This window comes from Drosophila subpulchrella, chromosome 2R (assembly GCF_014743375.2).
Source record: "Drosophila subpulchrella strain 33 F10 #4 breed RU33 chromosome 2R, RU_Dsub_v1.1 Primary Assembly, whole genome shotgun sequence".
In the NCBI taxonomy this organism is placed as follows: Eukaryota; Metazoa; Arthropoda; class Insecta; order Diptera; family Drosophilidae; genus Drosophila; species Drosophila subpulchrella.
The window spans coordinates 589,750-608,555 of record NC_050611.1 but is presented as its reverse complement, the minus strand read 5'-3'; the positions used below and the strand labels follow the sequence as shown (position 1 = coordinate 608,555).

At 43.2% G+C, this 18,806-nt stretch overlaps 3 protein-coding genes across 3 annotated transcripts; 2 read left to right on the top strand and 1 right to left on the bottom strand.

Moving 5' to 3' along the window:
- Positions 1-4,177: 4,177 nt before the first annotated feature.
- On the bottom strand, positions 4,178-5,295 carry LOC119549153. The gene is made up of 3 exons (XM_037856936.1): positions 4,921-5,295; positions 4,339-4,376; positions 4,178-4,277 (listed from the first exon to the last, which is right to left on the bottom strand). The coding sequence occupies exon 1, from the start codon at positions 5,186-5,188 to the stop codon at positions 4,967-4,969; it is 222 nt and encodes a 73-aa protein (XP_037712864.1). The 5' UTR covers positions 5,189-5,295; the 3' UTR covers positions 4,178-4,277; positions 4,339-4,376; positions 4,921-4,966.
- An 857-nt stretch (positions 5,296-6,152) lies between these two features.
- Positions 6,153-6,818, top strand: LOC119551165 (neo-calmodulin). The gene has a single exon (XM_037860362.1). It carries the CDS (start codon positions 6,264-6,266, stop codon positions 6,717-6,719), a length of 456 nt encoding a protein of 151 aa, XP_037716290.1. The 5' UTR covers positions 6,153-6,263; the 3' UTR covers positions 6,720-6,818.
- A 1,005-nt stretch (positions 6,819-7,823) lies between these two features.
- LOC119551582 lies at positions 7,824-16,017 on the top strand. The gene is given in 7 exon segments (XM_037860984.1): positions 7,824-9,814; positions 10,010-10,273; positions 10,825-12,295; positions 12,435-12,654; positions 12,711-13,550; positions 13,631-14,554; positions 14,605-16,017. Coding segments are annotated over 7 exon segments (6,753 nt in total). The 5' UTR covers positions 7,824-7,997; the 3' UTR covers positions 15,822-16,017.
- Positions 16,018-18,806: the final 2,789 nt, after the last annotated feature.

The window sequence follows — 18,806 nt, the reverse complement described above, 5'->3', positions numbered from 1 at the left end:
AATTGTGCGTTTTATAAATATTTTTCAATGGGTGAACCCTATTTGTTAAAAAAAATAGACAACGCTTTATTTGATTGCAATGACTATCAGATACCCATACTGAGATAGTGGAATTACAAGAGAGGGAGATGAAGATATGCAAGCAGCTAAGGGATTGGATGTATTTACATGTCAAGTATCAACTCTTAGGCTTTTATAGTTTTCAGGATCAAAGTGTTCCCACGGACAGACAGGACAGACGGACATGGCCAATTCGACTCTGCTAGTGAATCTGATCTTGATTCCTATTTAAGAGTATATATAATTTATAGGATAGGAATACTTATTCCTAACTGTTACAAACTTTTTAACAAATAAAGTTTAGCTTTCACTCTTCTAGTAACAGGCACCCAGCTTTAAAATTGTCTTTTTGGCATTTCTATATTTCATTTTAAAAGTATCTAAAAGATATTTTACTTGATACATCAAATTGAAAAAGATATACCTTTACATTTAATTATATTCTATACTAAAAGCGATTTATTTATTTAATTTATTAATTTTTTTATGAAGGTTGCGAAATCCTGAATAATTGTAGTCTTTGGAATGGCACCTAAGATGTTAACTTCTGGCGGCCAGTGTAAGGTTAAGCGGGTAAAAAAGGAAGAGGCAAGACCACGAAGACGAAGAGGGAAACAGGGCCCATGTCTGTTTTTTTTTACTGTAAGCCGATCGCCCAGAGAAGAGGGCACGAGGGAGACAGCGATATGTAGGGGCTCTCAATGGGTTAATGTACAGCATCAAGGTCGTATGAAAACCGGGCACTTGCACAGCCACATTCGCACATAATCGCCAAGCGAAAGAGAGAGAGAGGGGGGGAGGGGGGGCCTACCGGCTGTGGCAGAAAGAGGGAATCGTCAAAAAGCTCATTGAAATCAATTTAGAGCAGAGTGTGTTGCGAGGAAGAGGAAGCAGGCGACGACGACGATGATCAAACATTAACCCAACACTCGCGCTCACATAATCCAAACAAATTGTTTTCCCCCAACTTTCTCGTGATATTTCGCGGGTGTGAAAAGAGCAGCGGCAGCTGGACATCGCGCCCTTTCGCTCGCTCTAGTTTTCTCACATTTCTGTAAGGTTTTCGATTTTCGATACGCTTTCCTTTGTTTATTTGCATTACTCGTGGGAAGACACAAAACAGTTGTGGAACTTTTGGGAACGGGGAATTAGCGAGTGGGTGGCAAACTACCGGAGACCGAAAAAGCCGGAGAACGAAGTGCTCGGAGTCAAAAGTCAAAGCTGAATGAACTTCCAGCATGGAAGTTCTCCGGCAAACTGAAGCCGGAGAGGCTGCGACCTCGCTTCCAGCGAGGAACTCACTTCCAGCGCAGAGCGAGAGGCAGCGACACAGACAGAGAGAGAAAGAGAGGGAGCCTGTGGTGGGGATGCAAAGACGTCACCGGGTCAAAGGTGCTGTTTCCGCTGAAAATCCTGTGGGTGTCACATGCACTCACAAAGTTTTACCTCCTACACTTTAAATTATTGTGCTTTGTAACGTTTGTATCTTTACATAGCTTGAATAGATAAGTTATTTTTAATGATTATTGTTTGATTTATATTATTCAAGTTAAGTTACTCAAATAATAACTCAAATAACTCAAAACCTTATTTTAAGTCTTTACTAACAGTTATTTTTACTTTTTATTTCATGTCTTTCATTCTTATCAATGACTTTTCAACATAAACGTCTTTCAGACTTTTTTTTTGTTCAAACTTGTAATAAAAATCATTAGAGACTTTTATATATTATGTTAAAAATAAAAGTCTTTTACCAACTAAAAGTGTTTTCAAAATATTCCTCAGAAACAGGCCAGGACTTTTATTTTTCCAAAGATATTTATTTAATTTTGAGTAAGTCTTTTAAGTAAATGTATCTCTTACCATGCCAAAAAAATAAATGGATTTAAAATTACTTGAATGAATATTTTAATTTGAACATATATCTGTTTATGAACCTCAATGTAAAGCATGAGTGGGTATTTTTTATTACAAATAATTTTAATTTAAGAATCCTGACTCTTCAGAGATTATTTGTACAGTCATGCTAAATAAAATATGTGTATTTGTAAGTCCTATAAGTATAATAAATGTTCCATAAAAGGCATTATGAGAACCTAGTGGTATAAACTTTGTGGCATTTGACACCTAATCTCATTACAATGAACAGCACTTCGAGCGACAAGTTTTGGAACTGCTTTGGCTGCTGAGAGTAGGAACCTCTACGTATCTTGCCAATTTTGCTGATAACCAACAGTAGCGAACACAATTTCGGCTCTTTTTTAACAAATCAGAGAGGCGAAAATGATTAAAAACATAAAAACAACAGCGAAAGGCCGGACAGAGACGACAAAAGTAAAATAAATGAGGCAACAGCCGATAGCGAAAGAGGCATGGCGAGAGCCGAAAACCGAAGGCAGAAAGACAAAGCAACAAAAACAACGGCGGGGGCTAGAGAACTTGGACTTACACAGCAGCCAAAGCCAGACAGAAAAGCAGACGGAGCGAGAGGGGGCGGTAAGCAGTGGATAGTGGGGCAGAGGGAGGGGCAGACAGAGCAAAGCAAACATGCGAGAGGAGAGACAGCCGCCCGCTCCCCGTCGATTGCCAAAGGGTAGAGGGAGAGGGCACTATCATTTGCATGTGTGTGCGGGGGCGCAGCAACAGTTTGTGTGGGTGTTGGGCTTCAAGGAGTCGGGGAATCTCGCAGGAAAACTACAACAAACACGTAAACAAAAAATGATTAGGAACGTAGATTCATAGGAGAAACACGAAAAAAATAAATACTACAATGTATAGTCCAATAAAAAAGAAATATCCAATAGCAATCACTGAAATTTGGTTTGTTATTTTTAGTGACCACTCAAAATTACTTATTAAAATGATAATCAATTTCGATCTGAAAAAAATTCATTCATTCTATTCATTTTGTTAAAATAAATTGTCCCAAGAAAAAGTAGCAAGTCCTTATCATTAGGACCCATATTTTCTCTGTGTACTTGCATTTGTGTGGGGACAAAAGAAAAAAACTTGTCGAGGTCGCACGCACACACTCACATCCTAGCATTGGTGTTTACAGGAGAAAGCACCTGCAATTGATAACGGGTCGCCAAATGGTAAATAGTATAAACAAGTAATGCGCAAGGTGTCCAATTAGACCACTCAACGGCAATTGGCTTTTCGCTGCCCCTTATTTGCGTTTTACCGGAGTTGCCATGACGTACGCACGCACACTCACATGTGTACGAGCGAGCGAGTGAGAGAGCGAAAAAGAGAGCCCCCACCACAAACCGTACATACGTACGCACATACGTTATGCATGGGAAAACGTCACGACTTCCCAAGTGGAAAACCGTACGCGCATTTTGTTTCTTTTTTCCACAGCTCGGAATCGAAGGTAAAACTTGCCGCAGCGCACGGCACATAATTGCCATTCATGAATATGTTTTTCAGCTTCCGCATCTCAGTGGCCGTCAGAGGTGGCAGCGTGAGTCACGGGGCTTTTCCTACACTCCGTACTGGAAGATCAGGGAGCCACAGCTCGTGTCACGCGCTCTTCACTGGAAATAGTTGCTCACCAAAAACACACACACACGCACACGCACACAGTAGCATGTAAAAGCGCTGTTGTTGTTATTCCGCTTTTCTTCAGCCTCCACAAAACAACAACAATCACAAAAGCTGGTCAAATACAAAACACACTTGTAAATTTATTTAATCTTCGCTCCGACGTTTTTCGCTTTTTCTTTCTTCATACGCTCTGGTCCCGCTTACACATTACGATTTCTATCTCTCCTCTCTCCATCACTTTACTTTATTTCCATTTGTCGCCGAGTCGCTGCCTCTGCTTTTTGCTTTTCTTTGGCTGGCGAGATTTCTTTTCACGTTGAATTTATACTATATTGCATTATATTATTGCGCTTATCACTGGCGCTTTGTTGTTGGCTTCTTGCCTCTCGCTTACATACTATATTCACTTGTGTGTGTTTGCACAGAACAATCGGGGCGAAATCGCGTGGGCGAAGCGTGCGACGCGTAATTTTGCATTTAACATTTAACATTAACACACATAAATAGTCGCCCTCGGCTATTCTATTGGAATTTTTATTCGTGCCGTCGACGGCGATTCTGATTGGACAACACCACCTGCTCGCGAAGCAAAAACTCGGCACCGACTCGGTGTGACCGTGCGGCGGGGCAGCCAAAATGCCGAAATCGATACCGGCTCCGAGGCACCTCTGCGGGCGAAATCGGGGATTAGTCAACACTGTACGGAATTTGAATTCCTGATATATTTACCAGCACTCGGAATCCGCACTAGGGCAAAACGTCTGCAACTAAAAAGGACTTATTTTTAGTTTTTATTAAATAGGAGTGGTGACTAAAATAAATGAAAGGAATCTTTCTTGAGGTATCTTAAAACAGAACATTTAATCCAGTTAAAACTCATTGATTGACAGTGATCTTAGCTGTTCAAGATTTGTTACTTTGCTTATTATGCTTAAAGATGAATTAATTCGTATTATTCATATTCGCTCTATACATATACTTTTTTTTTATTTAAAAGTGTATATTTATTCAGAATTAACGGGTATACTGCTACCTAAGTGGCAGCTTGAGCAGGCTGTAAATATAGGGGATAAGTGTTGGTACACAAGATTATACATTAATTCTTTTCTTTTGCAATTTAATTAGTTCAGACTTCGAGGGTATTAAATATATCTTACTTTACTGGAAACAAACTAAGTATTTCTGCAAAATAAAAAATATCCCCAAAGGTATGCAGAGAATTCGTACACTCGGCAAACTCCCCAAAGATACCCTTAAAGGGGTTTGATCCGGATACACCTAGTTTTTTTAAGGTAAATTAATTTTACTTACCGACTAAAATATTTTTTTTTGGAAATCTCTGCCGAACTTAGTATTGTTATGGCTGGCGCTGCGGCCTGGTCTTCTTTGGCGGCTCCGCGGTTTGGGGTCGCTGCCGAATCGCCCTGGTCGCCTGGGCCACCTGCCGCATCTTTTGGATCAGAATGGTCTTGGGAAGCTCACGGGCCTCGTACCACCCGGGATTTACGGCTTTGACCCACGAATTCGCGCAGCACTCGAAGCCGCTCAAAAGTTTTGCGACACAACCAAAAGTCACCATTCTGCGATTGTAAATTAAATAAAAATTATGAATACTACAGAATATAAAAAGAGGAAAAAGCAGAGTTTGATTCTGTTCAATTAAATCTCAGAAATAGAATGAGTTTTCGTGGCTGTTTTCAAGGGAAGTTTCTTTCGCCGCCTGCTGTTGTAACGGCTTTTTCCCTTTCCTGCGCAGCCTGGAATACGCACTAAACTAAATGGCATCCTGGAAGGCGACGTCCATGAATGAAAGCCTTCCAGCTGGCCATTAATTCATCTCTTCGCCAGCAGCCAGCTGAATGAAAATGGAGCCTGGAATTCCACTACAGCTCTAAATCCGCAAATGTGTGGTCGGAAATAGGGAGAGGGAGAGTGGTAAGAGGGAGAACGGGGAGAGGGAGATGGCTGAGAGAGCGGAAGTTACGCACTAGGAGTCGCGTGACGTCAGCTCAATTTGTAAGACACCGCCAGAAAATAGTACTTATTAAATACTGAAAAAGTATTTTAAAGTTTTAAACTTGGAATATAATAATGTACAAATAGTAAATATGCATTGTGATAAAATCAACAAATTCAATAGGTAAAATGGTTCCAAGCGAAAATGTTGATTGTATTTACCGAAATGTTTGTAAAATTTTACGTATTTCATAAAGATATGACTATGTTACTGGATAATAAAGTTAAATAATAAGACAATAAATTTGCTAAAAGTACCAGTCAGTTATTGTAAACGAGTTGATAATTATAATTGATGCTACGTAAAAGTTAAAACTTGTGTTTAGTTCAACCGTCAAAATATTTGATTTCAATGCACAATTATTAATTAATATTGCCTTTTTTCTCGACTATAAAAATATACACAAAATTAAAATATACCTATATTTAAATAAATATATTATTTAAATGAATATTAATTTTTAAAATGCTACAAAAGAGTAGCTGTTGAAATAAACTTTCGTTTAGTATACTCAAGCAACGTTCATGATAAGTCAGTACATTTACAAAACTTAAGCTGAATACTACAAAGAACTTAGAACATTTCTCTCAAAAAAACACATTTAATTTCGAAGCAAGTCAAAAAGTCTTCTTCCGGAATGGATCCACCCGAATATACTCTGTCCCCAGACGACCTTGCAGAGATTCGCGAAGCATTCGCGCAATGTGATCCCCAAAAGACTGGAAGAATCAGCCCAGAAGATTTGGGAACTGTGTTGCGCGCTCTCAACCAAAACCACACAGAGTCTGAAATCTACAGATATTCCGAAGGACTCGAGGGTGATTTTTTTGGTTACATAACACTTGAAGATTTTATCGAACTAATGACCAAAATGTATAAGATAATGGAACATGTTGATTTTTTGAAGGCGGCATTCAATGCTTTCGATTACGATAAGGATGGGTATATAACACAGAGCGAGCTGCGCAACGTGTTTACCAATCTGGGCGAAAAATTGAGTGACGAAGAGTTTGATAATATATTCCACCAGGTTGATGTTGATGGAGATGGCGTCATCACCTGGAAGGATTTTTATACCGCCTACAAATCCTAATCCATAGCTTAATTTTCGTATGCTTGATCCGGGGCATTTCTTCTACCTGAAACTTAAATACAGTTTTTCAATGAATAAAATAAAGTTTGGGTAAACAAATATGTTAGCAATAGTTATTGAAATTTAAATCGGAAAGATCTTTTAATATATTTTAAAGTCTAAAACAAAGTTATCAATAAAAAATTGTAGCTGTCGCTGACAGACTTACATACATTGCCTGTGAACATTGCTTTAAAAGATCAAGAAACGCTTTAGTCGAGTGCTTCAACTATCAAATATAAATTTAATGGCATTTCTATTGGCGCATCACGCACCACACATGCAAGCGCTACGGCACCTAGCGGACGGTAGCAGTACCACAAACCATCTTAAAGCATTTCTTACTTAGTCATAACTTTAAAAATAAGAAGAAGAAACGATATAGTCTAGTGAATCAATTATCTTGTTTCGTATTTAAAATAAAATAAAATTCCAGGCCATTTTTATTGGCGTGCCTCACACCGCCGATGCCAGCGAAATCTAGCGGTACTACTGACCATGCCAAAGCTTGTTTAACGCAGCCATAACTTTTAAAATAGTAATACGTTAGGTACGAGTCTCAGCATTTAGATAGGTATTGATCAAAAAATCAATTTCATTTTACACTTTGACAAGATCATCAAAATTGTTGGCGCTAGACAGGATTATCGGCATTATCGGCGTTTGTGGGGTGGATGTGGCACCCTGCTAAAACAAACCTGCGCTGCGCAGGAAACTCTATAATCTGCATTCCAAGTCCCAACTTTCTAGCTTGTATAGTTTCCGTGATCTCAGCGTTCATACGGACGGACAGACATATGTACGTTATCCTGATCAAGAATATATTCTTTATAGGGTCGGAAAGGCTTTCTTCTACCTATTATAAACTTTCCGAGGAATATAAGATATTATATGTCTGTAATTTTAAGCAATTTGCAGAACAATAGTATTAAGTACCATCGATGGACGAAACTATTTATGGTCCACATTATCAATGGCGTTCAGCAGAACAACATGATTGGTAACATTGTTTTCCTAACCCGAGATTAAAGAACTCAAGGCAGGCCCTATTTTCCTTGTCAAGAGTTTTCCCATAATAAATATGGCACATAAGGTGCACCCAAAATTTTCAATGAACCCACAAGCCCCAGATAAACCAGAAAAAAATATCCAACAGCAAAGCAAGCCAGCAGAAAGCTTCAGAGTCAGCAGTTCAAGGACACTACCACCTGCGAAATAATATAGTCCCAAAATATCACAATGGTTCGGAGAAGGGTACTGACGAATTCGGCCAAGCAGGCTTCGATGAACGCCTATCAGCAGTTGTGGCATCAGCAGCCGTTTGCCCGAGGACCTTTGGTTGCCTCGATGCCGGAATATTGGCACTCCGTGTGCAACAAAATGGGTGGCGCCATGCCCCGCATGGCGGTAATTGCTCCGCCGGAAGTGAGCAGCCGGAAATTGAGTCGTCTTCGTCGTCAGCTGATGAAAGCGCCCAGTGAAACCGTTCCGATGCACAGCTTCATCCCCAATTATGGTCTACAGCAGCATCCGCAAGTGCAATTTCAAAGAGGTTATCAGAACGCAGGAAATATATCCTCTCCGAGTCAAAGGCCTTCTAAGGCGACCCTTCTGAAACCAGGATGCATATTGGCCGCCTGTCAGAACCAGTCCTACAGAAATTTAGCTGCAGCAGTAGGTGTTGCACCCACGACACCGCAGCATCAGCATTTTAATCAGGGAAGTTTATTCGACTATCCTCCAATGCAATGGCAACAGCAGCAATATCAAGTGCAGCAGCAACACAAGCAATTCCTACTAGAACAACAACAGATGGCAGTACCTGCTGGTATTTTAAAGAAGTCTTCTCGAATTGGAGTTGGAAGTGATAATCAGACCTCAACTCCCCCTAAAACGAAAAGAGTGACCATCAAAAGCACAGCCGCCCCCCGTTCCAGATACCAAGAACCTATCGTGGAACAAATAAAACTCAAGCCTGATATTCCACCCAAGCCAAGTAAAAGAGTCAAGCAAAATACACTGAAGAAAGAACGACAGCAACTGCAGCAATTGCAACTACAACATGAGCTTCTGAAACAGCATCAGTCAATGCAAAATCAGAAAGATCAAGTTAAGCTCCAGTGTAAAGCGAATCTGCATCAAAAACAGCTCTTGCAACACCAACTCGATTTAAGAAAGCAACATCAGAAAAGCCTGCAACAACTAGATCCTACTAAGAGCTTTAATTTCGGAAAATTCGTAAACCACTTTATAGAAGGCTGCAGCAGGGACTCTGATACAGAAACGTCCATGTATTCGGCTGCGAATTCAGAAATAAAATCTGTAAGTAAGCAAAGCAGGCCACAAATCCCTAAGCAATTTAAGAGTTCCAAGTCAAAGAGCTTCGCCTATGAAGAAACCAAACAGGAGAATAACAAAGACCTCCAAGCCAAGCTTGAAAAATCGGAGGTACCCAACAGGAAGGGCAAGACGTCTTCGAGTCGCTTCCTTGATCGTCAACCCAGAACACATGAGTCGGGAAACGATAGCAGCACGATAACCCTAACCACCGAGCAAAATCAGTCGAAAACTAATTGTCATAGTTGCACATCTTTGACTGACAAGGCCACAAACACCAAGTTAGACCCTCTCAATGATATTTTAAAACGTGGACCTCAGAAAGCTATATCGACCACTTCAGCAACTAGTAAGGGATCTAGAAAACTAAACATCAATGAGCTGTTGAGAAATGAAAAAGTCAAGGGACTGGACGGCAATCCCATGTGGCACTCGCTCATGCAACTGGTGGCCCACATGTGTGAGGCCAAGGAAAACGAGAAGGACGATAAGGAGCAGAAGAGTCGGTTGAGGGCAGGATCCGGTGCTGATGGTCTTCAGAAACAGTATTCCGTGTACTTGATGGTAACCTCCGATGAGGAGGACGAAGACAGAAGTTCCGTGAAACCGAAAGTTGAGCAGTCAAGAAGTGATCCAAAATTGGCGAGCAAAAAAGGGATTCATGGAGAAGATGAGTACGCCAAGCGATGTGGCAATGTCTATCAGGAAGAGCATCCCAAGTTAGTGAGAAGCCTATGTTTTCGAAAGTTAAAGTATCTAAAAGTATGTTACGATATGTTTTAAATTTAATTATAATATTTTATGCAGCATACTTTTAGACACCTTATATTTTAAATTTCGAGTGTTTTTTTTTAGAGCTCCATTAACTGTCCAATAGATCTCTAAATGGTGTTTCATCTGTTTATTTTCCTTAGGCAAGGTCGCCGTAGACGTTCGAGGAAGAGGTTGAATCCTCGCCTGCGAGAACTTTCCATTCCGTACCCCTTTACGCAGACTCAGCTCCCGATGAGAAGACCCCTCCACTGGCCCAAGCCTGATTACTCCAAGCCACAAGGTCGTTCGAAACGTGCCCGGAACCCATCTCGGGTTCGCTCCCGTTCCTCGACGAAACAGGCTGTAAAGTTGCGAAGCCAGAGGTCCATAAGCTCAGCCCTCGACGAGAATCGCAGCTGGCGATTGTGGCAGGATCTTCCGATGACCGCCAGAGTCTTGAACAAGGCCTATAGTCGCATGCTGACTTTATCGGGCGCTAGCCGAACCTGCTCTGAGATATAGGACATGTAAAACTTTTTTGTTAACTGACAAGCCAATTTCAGACCAGCGACGAACACCAGGGCACAGCTTTGTTCCCCTAAGGATATCTTTTTCATTGGAGAACAAAGCTGGTTCCAATTTTTCGTCCTTGGTCTGAATATTTTTTCGTACATCAAATAAAAGACTGCTTTTGGCTTAAATGGTCAACTTCGATTTTAACGTCATCCCCATCAAATATGTCGGGATATACCTAATCTCAGTTATTGAAAAAATACACTTTTTCATATAAAAATCAGACTAAATTGAATGTATCCTGTTGATCGGACACCAAACGATCAAACCCAACATAGCCAGCACAACATTTACCTGCGATGGCAGATCCAAATTTCCAGTTTCCTCGGAAATACCTGACTATCGAAAATGATACTATTGGAATGAGCACGAGCACGGATAATATTTCCTTGGAGCAAAATAGAGGAACTAAACTTAAGGAGAGTGTTTCCTTCACTGGTTGTGGATCTCATTTTGTGGGCTTGACATTCATTCCGGAAAGGAGAAGGAGGGTTTCCGGCGGGGATTGCGATTACAATATTCTGCGAAATCCGTTAGTCGTGCGGAGTGGTGAGATTCCAGATCAGGGAGAGTGCGATCCCAGCTGTCCATATCGGGGAAACAATCAGGGGCAGAACAATTACCAACAGGCCCCCGAACCATATTATAACCAGAATTATGATCGTTCTGCACCCGCCCAGAATCAGACCGGATATTATGACAACAGTCAACCTCAGCAAATCTATGCATCGCCAGGCAATAATTGTTATGTGCCACCGGGTAGAACCCAACCTCAACCCAAGGACCGCGGTGGAAAGGACTGTGGTTGCGATCCACCTTCTGGCAGAAGAGCTTACAGGACACCCTCATCTCACTACATGGAATACAGGGAGTTCCAGCAGAGTCCCAAGAAAAATCCTGTCTTAGAAAAACCACAATATAGTGAATATCCCGCGGAATCGCAGAGGTCCAATCGGTTGCAAAGAAACGATTCCGAATGCAGTTGTGAGCGCAGATCTTCGCCCGAAAGACGCCAGGTCCAGAGGACAAGTCAGTTACAAAAAAAGGTTTCTGAATGTAGCTGTGAATCTGAATCATTGGAGGAGAAACAGCCGGTCCAGAGGAGTAATCGGATGCAGAGAAAGTATTCTGAATGCAGCTGTGCGACTGGATCTCCTCCAAGAAGGCAGCAAGTCCAGAGAAGGAGCCCACCACCCGCCAGTTATTACCAGAGGAAACCCACTCAGGCGGCCCAAGCTTGTTCTGTTCGTTGTCATGCTCGTTCCCACGTTCAGGGATCTCCTCCGCCTCCCGCCCCCAAGAGGAAATGTCCAGCCGCCACGCCACCACCCACTTGTAGAAAACCCGCGCCCAAGACTAGATCAGCCACTTCATCAAGAAATCGAAGGAAGTGTACTGTCTGCAATCGCTGTTCCGATGAAGAGAGCAGTGAACCCATCGATTATGTGGAGGGCAGTCGATCCCGCACTGAGGTCCTTAGGAATCCTTTGGTCCAATCACGGTCCAGTTACGAGTGCAACAATGATCAGCCCCACGAGAGCTACAGTGAAGAGTATCCAGTGCAGCGGAGAACACGATCTGCAAGCTACCGAAAACCAACCCCTGAGGGTCGATGTTGTTCCCGGAAAGGACCACCACTCTGCTCCAACGAAACCCTGATGGAAAAACCAGTACAGAGCTATCGCTTCAGTTGCCCAGAGAATGGGAAATGTACGTCATGCCGAAAACTTTGCCCGAAATGCCACAAGGTGATGCCCCAAAAACAGAGAAGTGCGTCAGCCAAGAGATATGTCTCATCGGTGGCACAGAAGTGCTGCCCTATGTGCGGATTACTACCCATGATGCCAAATATTTCCATTCCGGACATTGCCAGTGTAAGATACATCTAACTCTCATTTATACCTAAAAAACATTTCATTAACATAATTGGATTGATCTTAAAATTATTATTAACACTGGGCTATCGGATAATCTTTGTTTTGACCTCTTGTTATACGCCTTTTCTTCAAAAAGAGCAACCGCATTATCTACAAGACCCTGGGGCGATGTCGGCCCAGGAAAGTGCCTAAGACTAGATACGAGCTGACCATTTGCTGCAAGAAGCGTTGCCAGGGAGGCCGGAACTCGCACTACATGACTGGCACTATTGCCACGAGTCTCAAAAGAAGGGCTAAGGCGGTGATGATGGGAGGAAACCCGGTGGCGCCTTCACGGACGTCGAGCCACAGACAAGGTTAGTTTATCCACGGCACTAATATATCATCTCTTACGTGAAGTTCTTTCTTTAAGGTATCAGGCAATCTTTTACTCCAGCTCAAAATGTGCCCAGTCACTCGCAGTCAACGGGACATAAAAGGAGCCAGAGCAGAGCAGCCATTTCCTATTCCGACCAAGATCGGTCTATTCCATCCACTTCTGGTCAGCAGCGTGAAAGATCGGCTGCTCCACAGCAGTTTAAAATGCGATCTCCTTCCGCAAACTTGGTGCAAAAGTCTGAAAGAAGGGAGAGCGAAAGAGAGGCAATTCCTTCGCAGCAAAGAACTAGGGCTGCATCGCCAGTCGTAGAGATCCACAGTTCCTCACGACATCATGAGACCTATAGGGATTCTTCCCGTCCTAAGGATCATCTACATTCCTATAGATCTCAACCGGAACCAGCTCCATCCTACCGAACTGAGCATGAACCAGCACCATCGAACAGGTCTAGGCCTGATCCCCCAGACATACCAGCAGCTTATTCAGCCCCCGCCTCAATGGAACCGGAGGTATCGGAACCCAATCGGCGGGGAGCTTCCTACTTGGGCACCGAATTGAATCCTTTTTACAGAGGAAGCTTCCTCAAAGTGCGTTACCCGAGGGACTCGTCTGAGAATCGCTTGAACCCCATTCACCAAAGAGGGGAGAAGGTCCAGAGCATGCCCAAAGCGCGAAAATCTCCGGGAATGGGCCTACCCATGAAGTATACTAGATTAAGTCAACTACAAGCTTGGGTGTTTGGGGACCCCTTCGTGAAGGCTAGTGACAATTTGGGAACCTGGAGCTGGCGCCAGATTTTCGGGCGCAGCAAGAAGCGTGCGGCCTCCAAGAATAAACCAGCCAAGCCAGTAGAAGCAAACGTATAGGCCACGAGTCTCATGTCTGAATCAAAACCCTTTTCAAGATGAAGCATTTTTTTAACAAAAAAATTATGAGCCACTGCCGGAGTTCAGGGCAGAAAAGAAATGGTGCGGGTCGCGAGAGCCAAACCGATCTATCGCAAGATAGTCACACCGATGTGTGCCCCAAGGCACGTCCTGTCTCCCAAGGACCGTGTCCTGGCAGCCAGAATGCACCAGAGAACATGTACGTCCTGAAGAACTGCGATCGATGTCAGGACTACACGGTGCAGCCGTGCAGCAAGGGTTGCAGGTGCGCAAAGAGGGGAACTCATTGCACCGGAGAGTGCCATGTTTCGGATCGGGAAAAGTCGCAGTTGCAGTCCCAGGAGAGCTTCCCAGAAGCGGTGAACTCGAGGACCAAGATGACAGAATCGTCGAAATCTTCACTTGACCCAGCCGCGTATCGTCGGATGGGCGGCAACTGTCCCATTTGCCAGCTTTGCGGACACGAAGAGATCCGCCAGCCAGGTCAGAGTATGTGTTGCACTTGCAACGAAAAGATCCAGGCGGCCGTGGATAACTACTATGTTCAGTGCCAAGGACAATGTCAGCCGACAGGACAGCCATGTCCGCATCGACAGGATCAGGGGCAGGCACAACAGCACCCGTCTCAGTCAACTGGACAATGGCAACAGTTAAACGGATCTCCCTTTGGCGCCCAGCAGCAGGGTGAACAGCCCTTCAATATCATTGTCCTCCAGGATTGCGACAATCATGCCTTGATCGACCAGTTGACAGCTGCCATAAATCGAGGTGGAGGTCAAGCGCATACGCCATTGCAAAACAACAACTACCCGAACCTCTATCCCAACCAACCGAACAACTTTCAGAACAATCCACTGACTGGCTATATAGACTACGATTACCTGGACCTTAATCGCAAGGGGTACGGCTACGAGCCCGAAAGGGAGGACAGATACGACTATGGCTACGACATGGGTCCTTGGCCAATGGATCCCTACTATCCAAGGGATGGTAAGTAGACACATCTTTGGGTTGTATTTACTCTTTAATGTATTTAATAGGATTCGAAGAAGACGGTTACCGTTCCATCTCGTGCAACAGTTACGACTGCCCCGCTAAAAATGATCAGAATCCAAAGCAAGATTCTTGGGACAGTAATCAGACCTATAAAGAAAGTCAAGCGCCCGACAATGGCCAAGCCAATAATGGTGCCTGCGACTGCAACTGCAAAGATTTCGGGACCAAGGATATGCTGGCCTCGCTTATTGCCAAGGCGCTGGAGATCTTTATCAGTAGTAATCAGTGCAAGAACGATGAGGTCAAGGATCAGGAGCAGAACCAAAAGAGCGGAAAGGTCAAGAGTCCAGAGAAAAAGGCCAAAAAAACCAAGAAACGCGGTAAAAGGAGTAAGAGTGTAGAGCCCGCCTTAAGTTCCTCAACGAAGAACGCCACAAATGTTAAAGGGGAAAACCCTTTAGGAACCGCAAGAAGCAGCAAAGCGAAACTTAGTGCAATATCCACGCCCTTTTCGAAGGTGAACTCCCTAGACAGTGCTCTCCAGAAGGTCATCAAGAACCCCATCTCCAAGAGTTCCTCGCTCTACATGGTCTCCAACGCCGACACAGTCAGTGTGGGATCCCGCAACAAGGATCGCAATGAGAAGCCCCCGTTCTTTCTGCCCGACTGCGATGAACATCGCTGCAAGAACGACTGCAAGGGCATTTGCTCGCGGAAGCCGTATGATTGCAGCAGGGGCTGCAAGTCCGTCTGCCAAGGACCCTGCTCCAAGTCGGGGGGTGGCGATGGACGAAGTCGCAGCAGGGCATCCAAAAACAAGCAGACCCAACAGCGGTACGCCCGCTGCCATCAGTGCAACCAGGGTGAAGGTCGCCAGTGGCAGGAAGTGGGCGGAACCACGGACTGTCCCGACGGCTCAAATTCCGGGGGCGCCAAAGCTCCACCTGGATGTGCCGGTTGTGGGGGCGGCCAGGATCGAAGCAAGGGCGGCGGCAAGGATCGAAACCCAGCCGCCGGCAAGAACACCCTTTTGGGGCTCAGTCCCATTGCCCACTATCGACCCGGAATGCTGCAGTTTCCCGTGAATTACCTCCTGGCGGGAACGAATTTCCGACGCAGCCTCGTTCGCACTGCAGCCGGGGTGACGCTGCACCAGAAGCCCTACGTGGACATGGCCGATGCCAAGGACCTACCCAACTTCCCCTGCCGCAAGAAAGGTGGCGGTGCAGACTTTGAAACGCCCGCCAAGAAGTGGCTCTGAGCTCCGGAACGCGTCTCCGAAAGTTATGCATTGTAGAGTATCGAAGGCCCTGAGGGCTTCCTTCGATCCATATAGTGCATAAGTTTGCAAAGGCGCTCAGTGGTTTATAGTTTTAGTTCTCCAAATTCTCAAGTACTACCACTATTTATGCAGTATTTATCACGTGCAATAAACCAGTAAACAATCAACCCCAAAAGAATCAAGTGTTTTTATATTAATTTGTGAAATTATTCTAATCTTCGTTTGAAAACCGTTTACTGGACTGTACCCGTTCCAACTTGATTTAAATTGTGATGTCTCATGTCGTAAAATACATGTTGGGTTATTTTTGATAGTATGATCGAGTAATTGTTGATCAATATCCATTTTTGTTAGAAGTTCAATTAAAACTCTTATTAAACTTGTACTTCTTCAACAGTTATTAGTTTAATTGGTGCACAACGCATAAAAATTCCTGTGTGTATCTTAATCCGTTTATTTATGTCTTTTTCGTTTGCAACAATCCAGCAAATTTCCAAATAACTTCCGGATCTTCCGGCTTCCGCCTTCCGTCGGTCGTTGGCCGAGCTGTTTCCGCTTCCTGTGGCCCAGATTAACTGCTTAGGGCGGTGCAAATCAAAAGACGTGGACAGCAATGAGCCGGGACAAACAATTAACGCCGCAGGCGTTTCCTCATCGCCACCGACCAAAAGTCACTAATCACCGGCAATATTTTGGGAGTTGTGCACTCGTACCTGAACGGACGTGAACGGACAATGGATCGAGAATCAAATTGAGCCTGCTGCACCAGCTTCCTGCGCTGCATTTCACACTGCCTCGAAACGAGAATCTAATTTGGTTTCCCCGCTGGGTTTGCCTTGCCACATGTCCTGCGGAGAGGATGTCGGGATGGGTACACTCTGAAAAACAAACCAGTAAGATGAAAGCAGTTCCTATGAAATATATTTATACTTTGGTACACTATTATTACTATCAAGGGTAACGTTTGGGAGTATGTTACAGGTAGCGTTTCATATACTCTTGATATGGATCACTAGCCGGGTCGTTCAAGCTGAGATCTTGAAAACTATAAAAGCTAGAAAGTTGGAATAAGACATGCAGATTCTAGAGATTCTTGCGCAGCTAAAGTTTATTTTAGGAGAGTGTCACGTTCAGTCAAATCAGACCATTAAGAAACGTGTATCTCACAGTTCCTGTCCTTCTTTTTCCATGGTGGAAGGAAAAAAATGTTAAAGTATATTCGTGACCTAGTTTTTAAAATATTGATTTCCTTCCTTCCAAAGACTTCATCGTTTTATTTAATGTAATCCTAAGTTCAATGTACCGATTGTAATCGAAATTTATATATATTGCTTAAGTATACTTATAATAATATATATTCTGTTATTTTACGTTACGTTTCTTACGATTTTTGTAACGATTTTTAAAACTTTGTTTGGCTTGTAAAAGATTTTAAAACTTTTTTTTGCTCTTTTACTTATGATGATCTTCGATTAAATAAAAATTCGGCTTGGGTCACCTATTTCGCCCACTTTATACATAGGAAAGACTTCTTAACAATATAAATTCAACACCGTTTGCCACAGTGCATAAATGTTAATTGCAACGCATAGCGTTCTACGCACTTTTCCTCGCTCAGCAGGACATCCTTTTCCTTGTTATTGTTGTTTGACAACATTTGTTTTTACAATTCCCTGCGTCCACGTCCTTCTTTTCCCCAGCTCCTGTTTTGTGTACAGAGTACGCGCCTTCCCTGCTCGGTTCCCGTTTCCGCTCGGGAGAAGCCTTCCTTTCAGCCCCTCACTCTCGACTTCGAGCAACAGATGATTCCAGGTCTTGAGCTCCTGCAGGAGGACCTAATCCCATGTGTTGTTTGGCGAACGGGATGCGGGACAGCAGGCATTTGGGCAGGAAATGCAATTGTCTAGGCTCAAATATTTGGCAAATGCGCCGAGCCATTCATCAGCGGATGCACGTATTTATGAGTTGTCGATTGCTATCTGTCATTGTTCTGTTTGTCTTTGCCAAACTGAATCCGTTAGTTCTTTTTAGATTACAGTTTCACTTGAGGCAGTGGATTGGTATCAATTTTAAATATTTATTAAATGTATTAAGTTGGAATCTCGAGGTATAAATAAAAGCACATTAAAAACATTTATTTTATCAGGTCTTACATATGTATGTCCATACGATAATGTTGGAATCTCGAGGTGTAAATAAAAGCACATTAAAAACATTTATGTATGTCCATACGATAATGACAGGATATCTGAAGGTTTATTAAATTTAGACTTCCTTGAAGATACTAACGCTGAAATAGAAAAGAACGAAGCTGAGTATATTACTTAAAACTTGTATTATCATAAGTATAACCTTTAATTAAATGCTTGGTTACTTGGTTACCTTGGTTACCTTGATCTAAACATTGAAATAAATAGCAAAGCTACAATAAATACAGAATAATCTTGTTATTAATTGTAGCTACTTAATTATAAACATTTTTCTAAGCCCTTGATCACTTCTATACCTACATGCATAAGTACATCCTACTTCCCCTCAAGGCTATCCGGCTACAATAGTGATCCGATTGGATCTGCGTAAGTGGTTTAACTAACAAAGAAACGTCGCCTCATTAGAGATGTCCCTCCGGAGACAATCCGCTGAGCTTTCCTCACCAGTTTCTGGTGTTTACTTGCGTTCTATGCGTGGATTGTTCTGGGGCATGTTATTGTGGGTTTTCGTTAGTTTACTGCCCGGTGGGTTGGACCACAAACCATTTACGTGACACGTTTTGTAAGTTCCCATTGTCGACAATGGTGTTGTTGCCGTTAATCAGATTCACGGAGCATTTCTTCACCGCCGTTCTCTTTATTTACTTTCATTGTTATCATTTGAAAATGCCTTAATCCGAATTTATGAAACGAAAGCGGAAGTCGGCTGCGGCTTGTTGCCCTATTGTCTCCGGTATTCAGCGCTCGGTTTCCC

Excerpts from the sequence above, each read along its gene's own strand:
- LOC119549153 (XM_037856936.1), bottom strand. The coding sequence starts at position 5,188 with ATGGTGACTTTTGGTTGTGTCGCAAAACTTTTGAGCGGCTTCGAGTGC.
- LOC119551165 (XM_037860362.1), top strand. The coding sequence starts at position 6,264 with ATGGATCCACCCGAATATACTCTGTCCCCAGACGACCTTGCAGAGATT.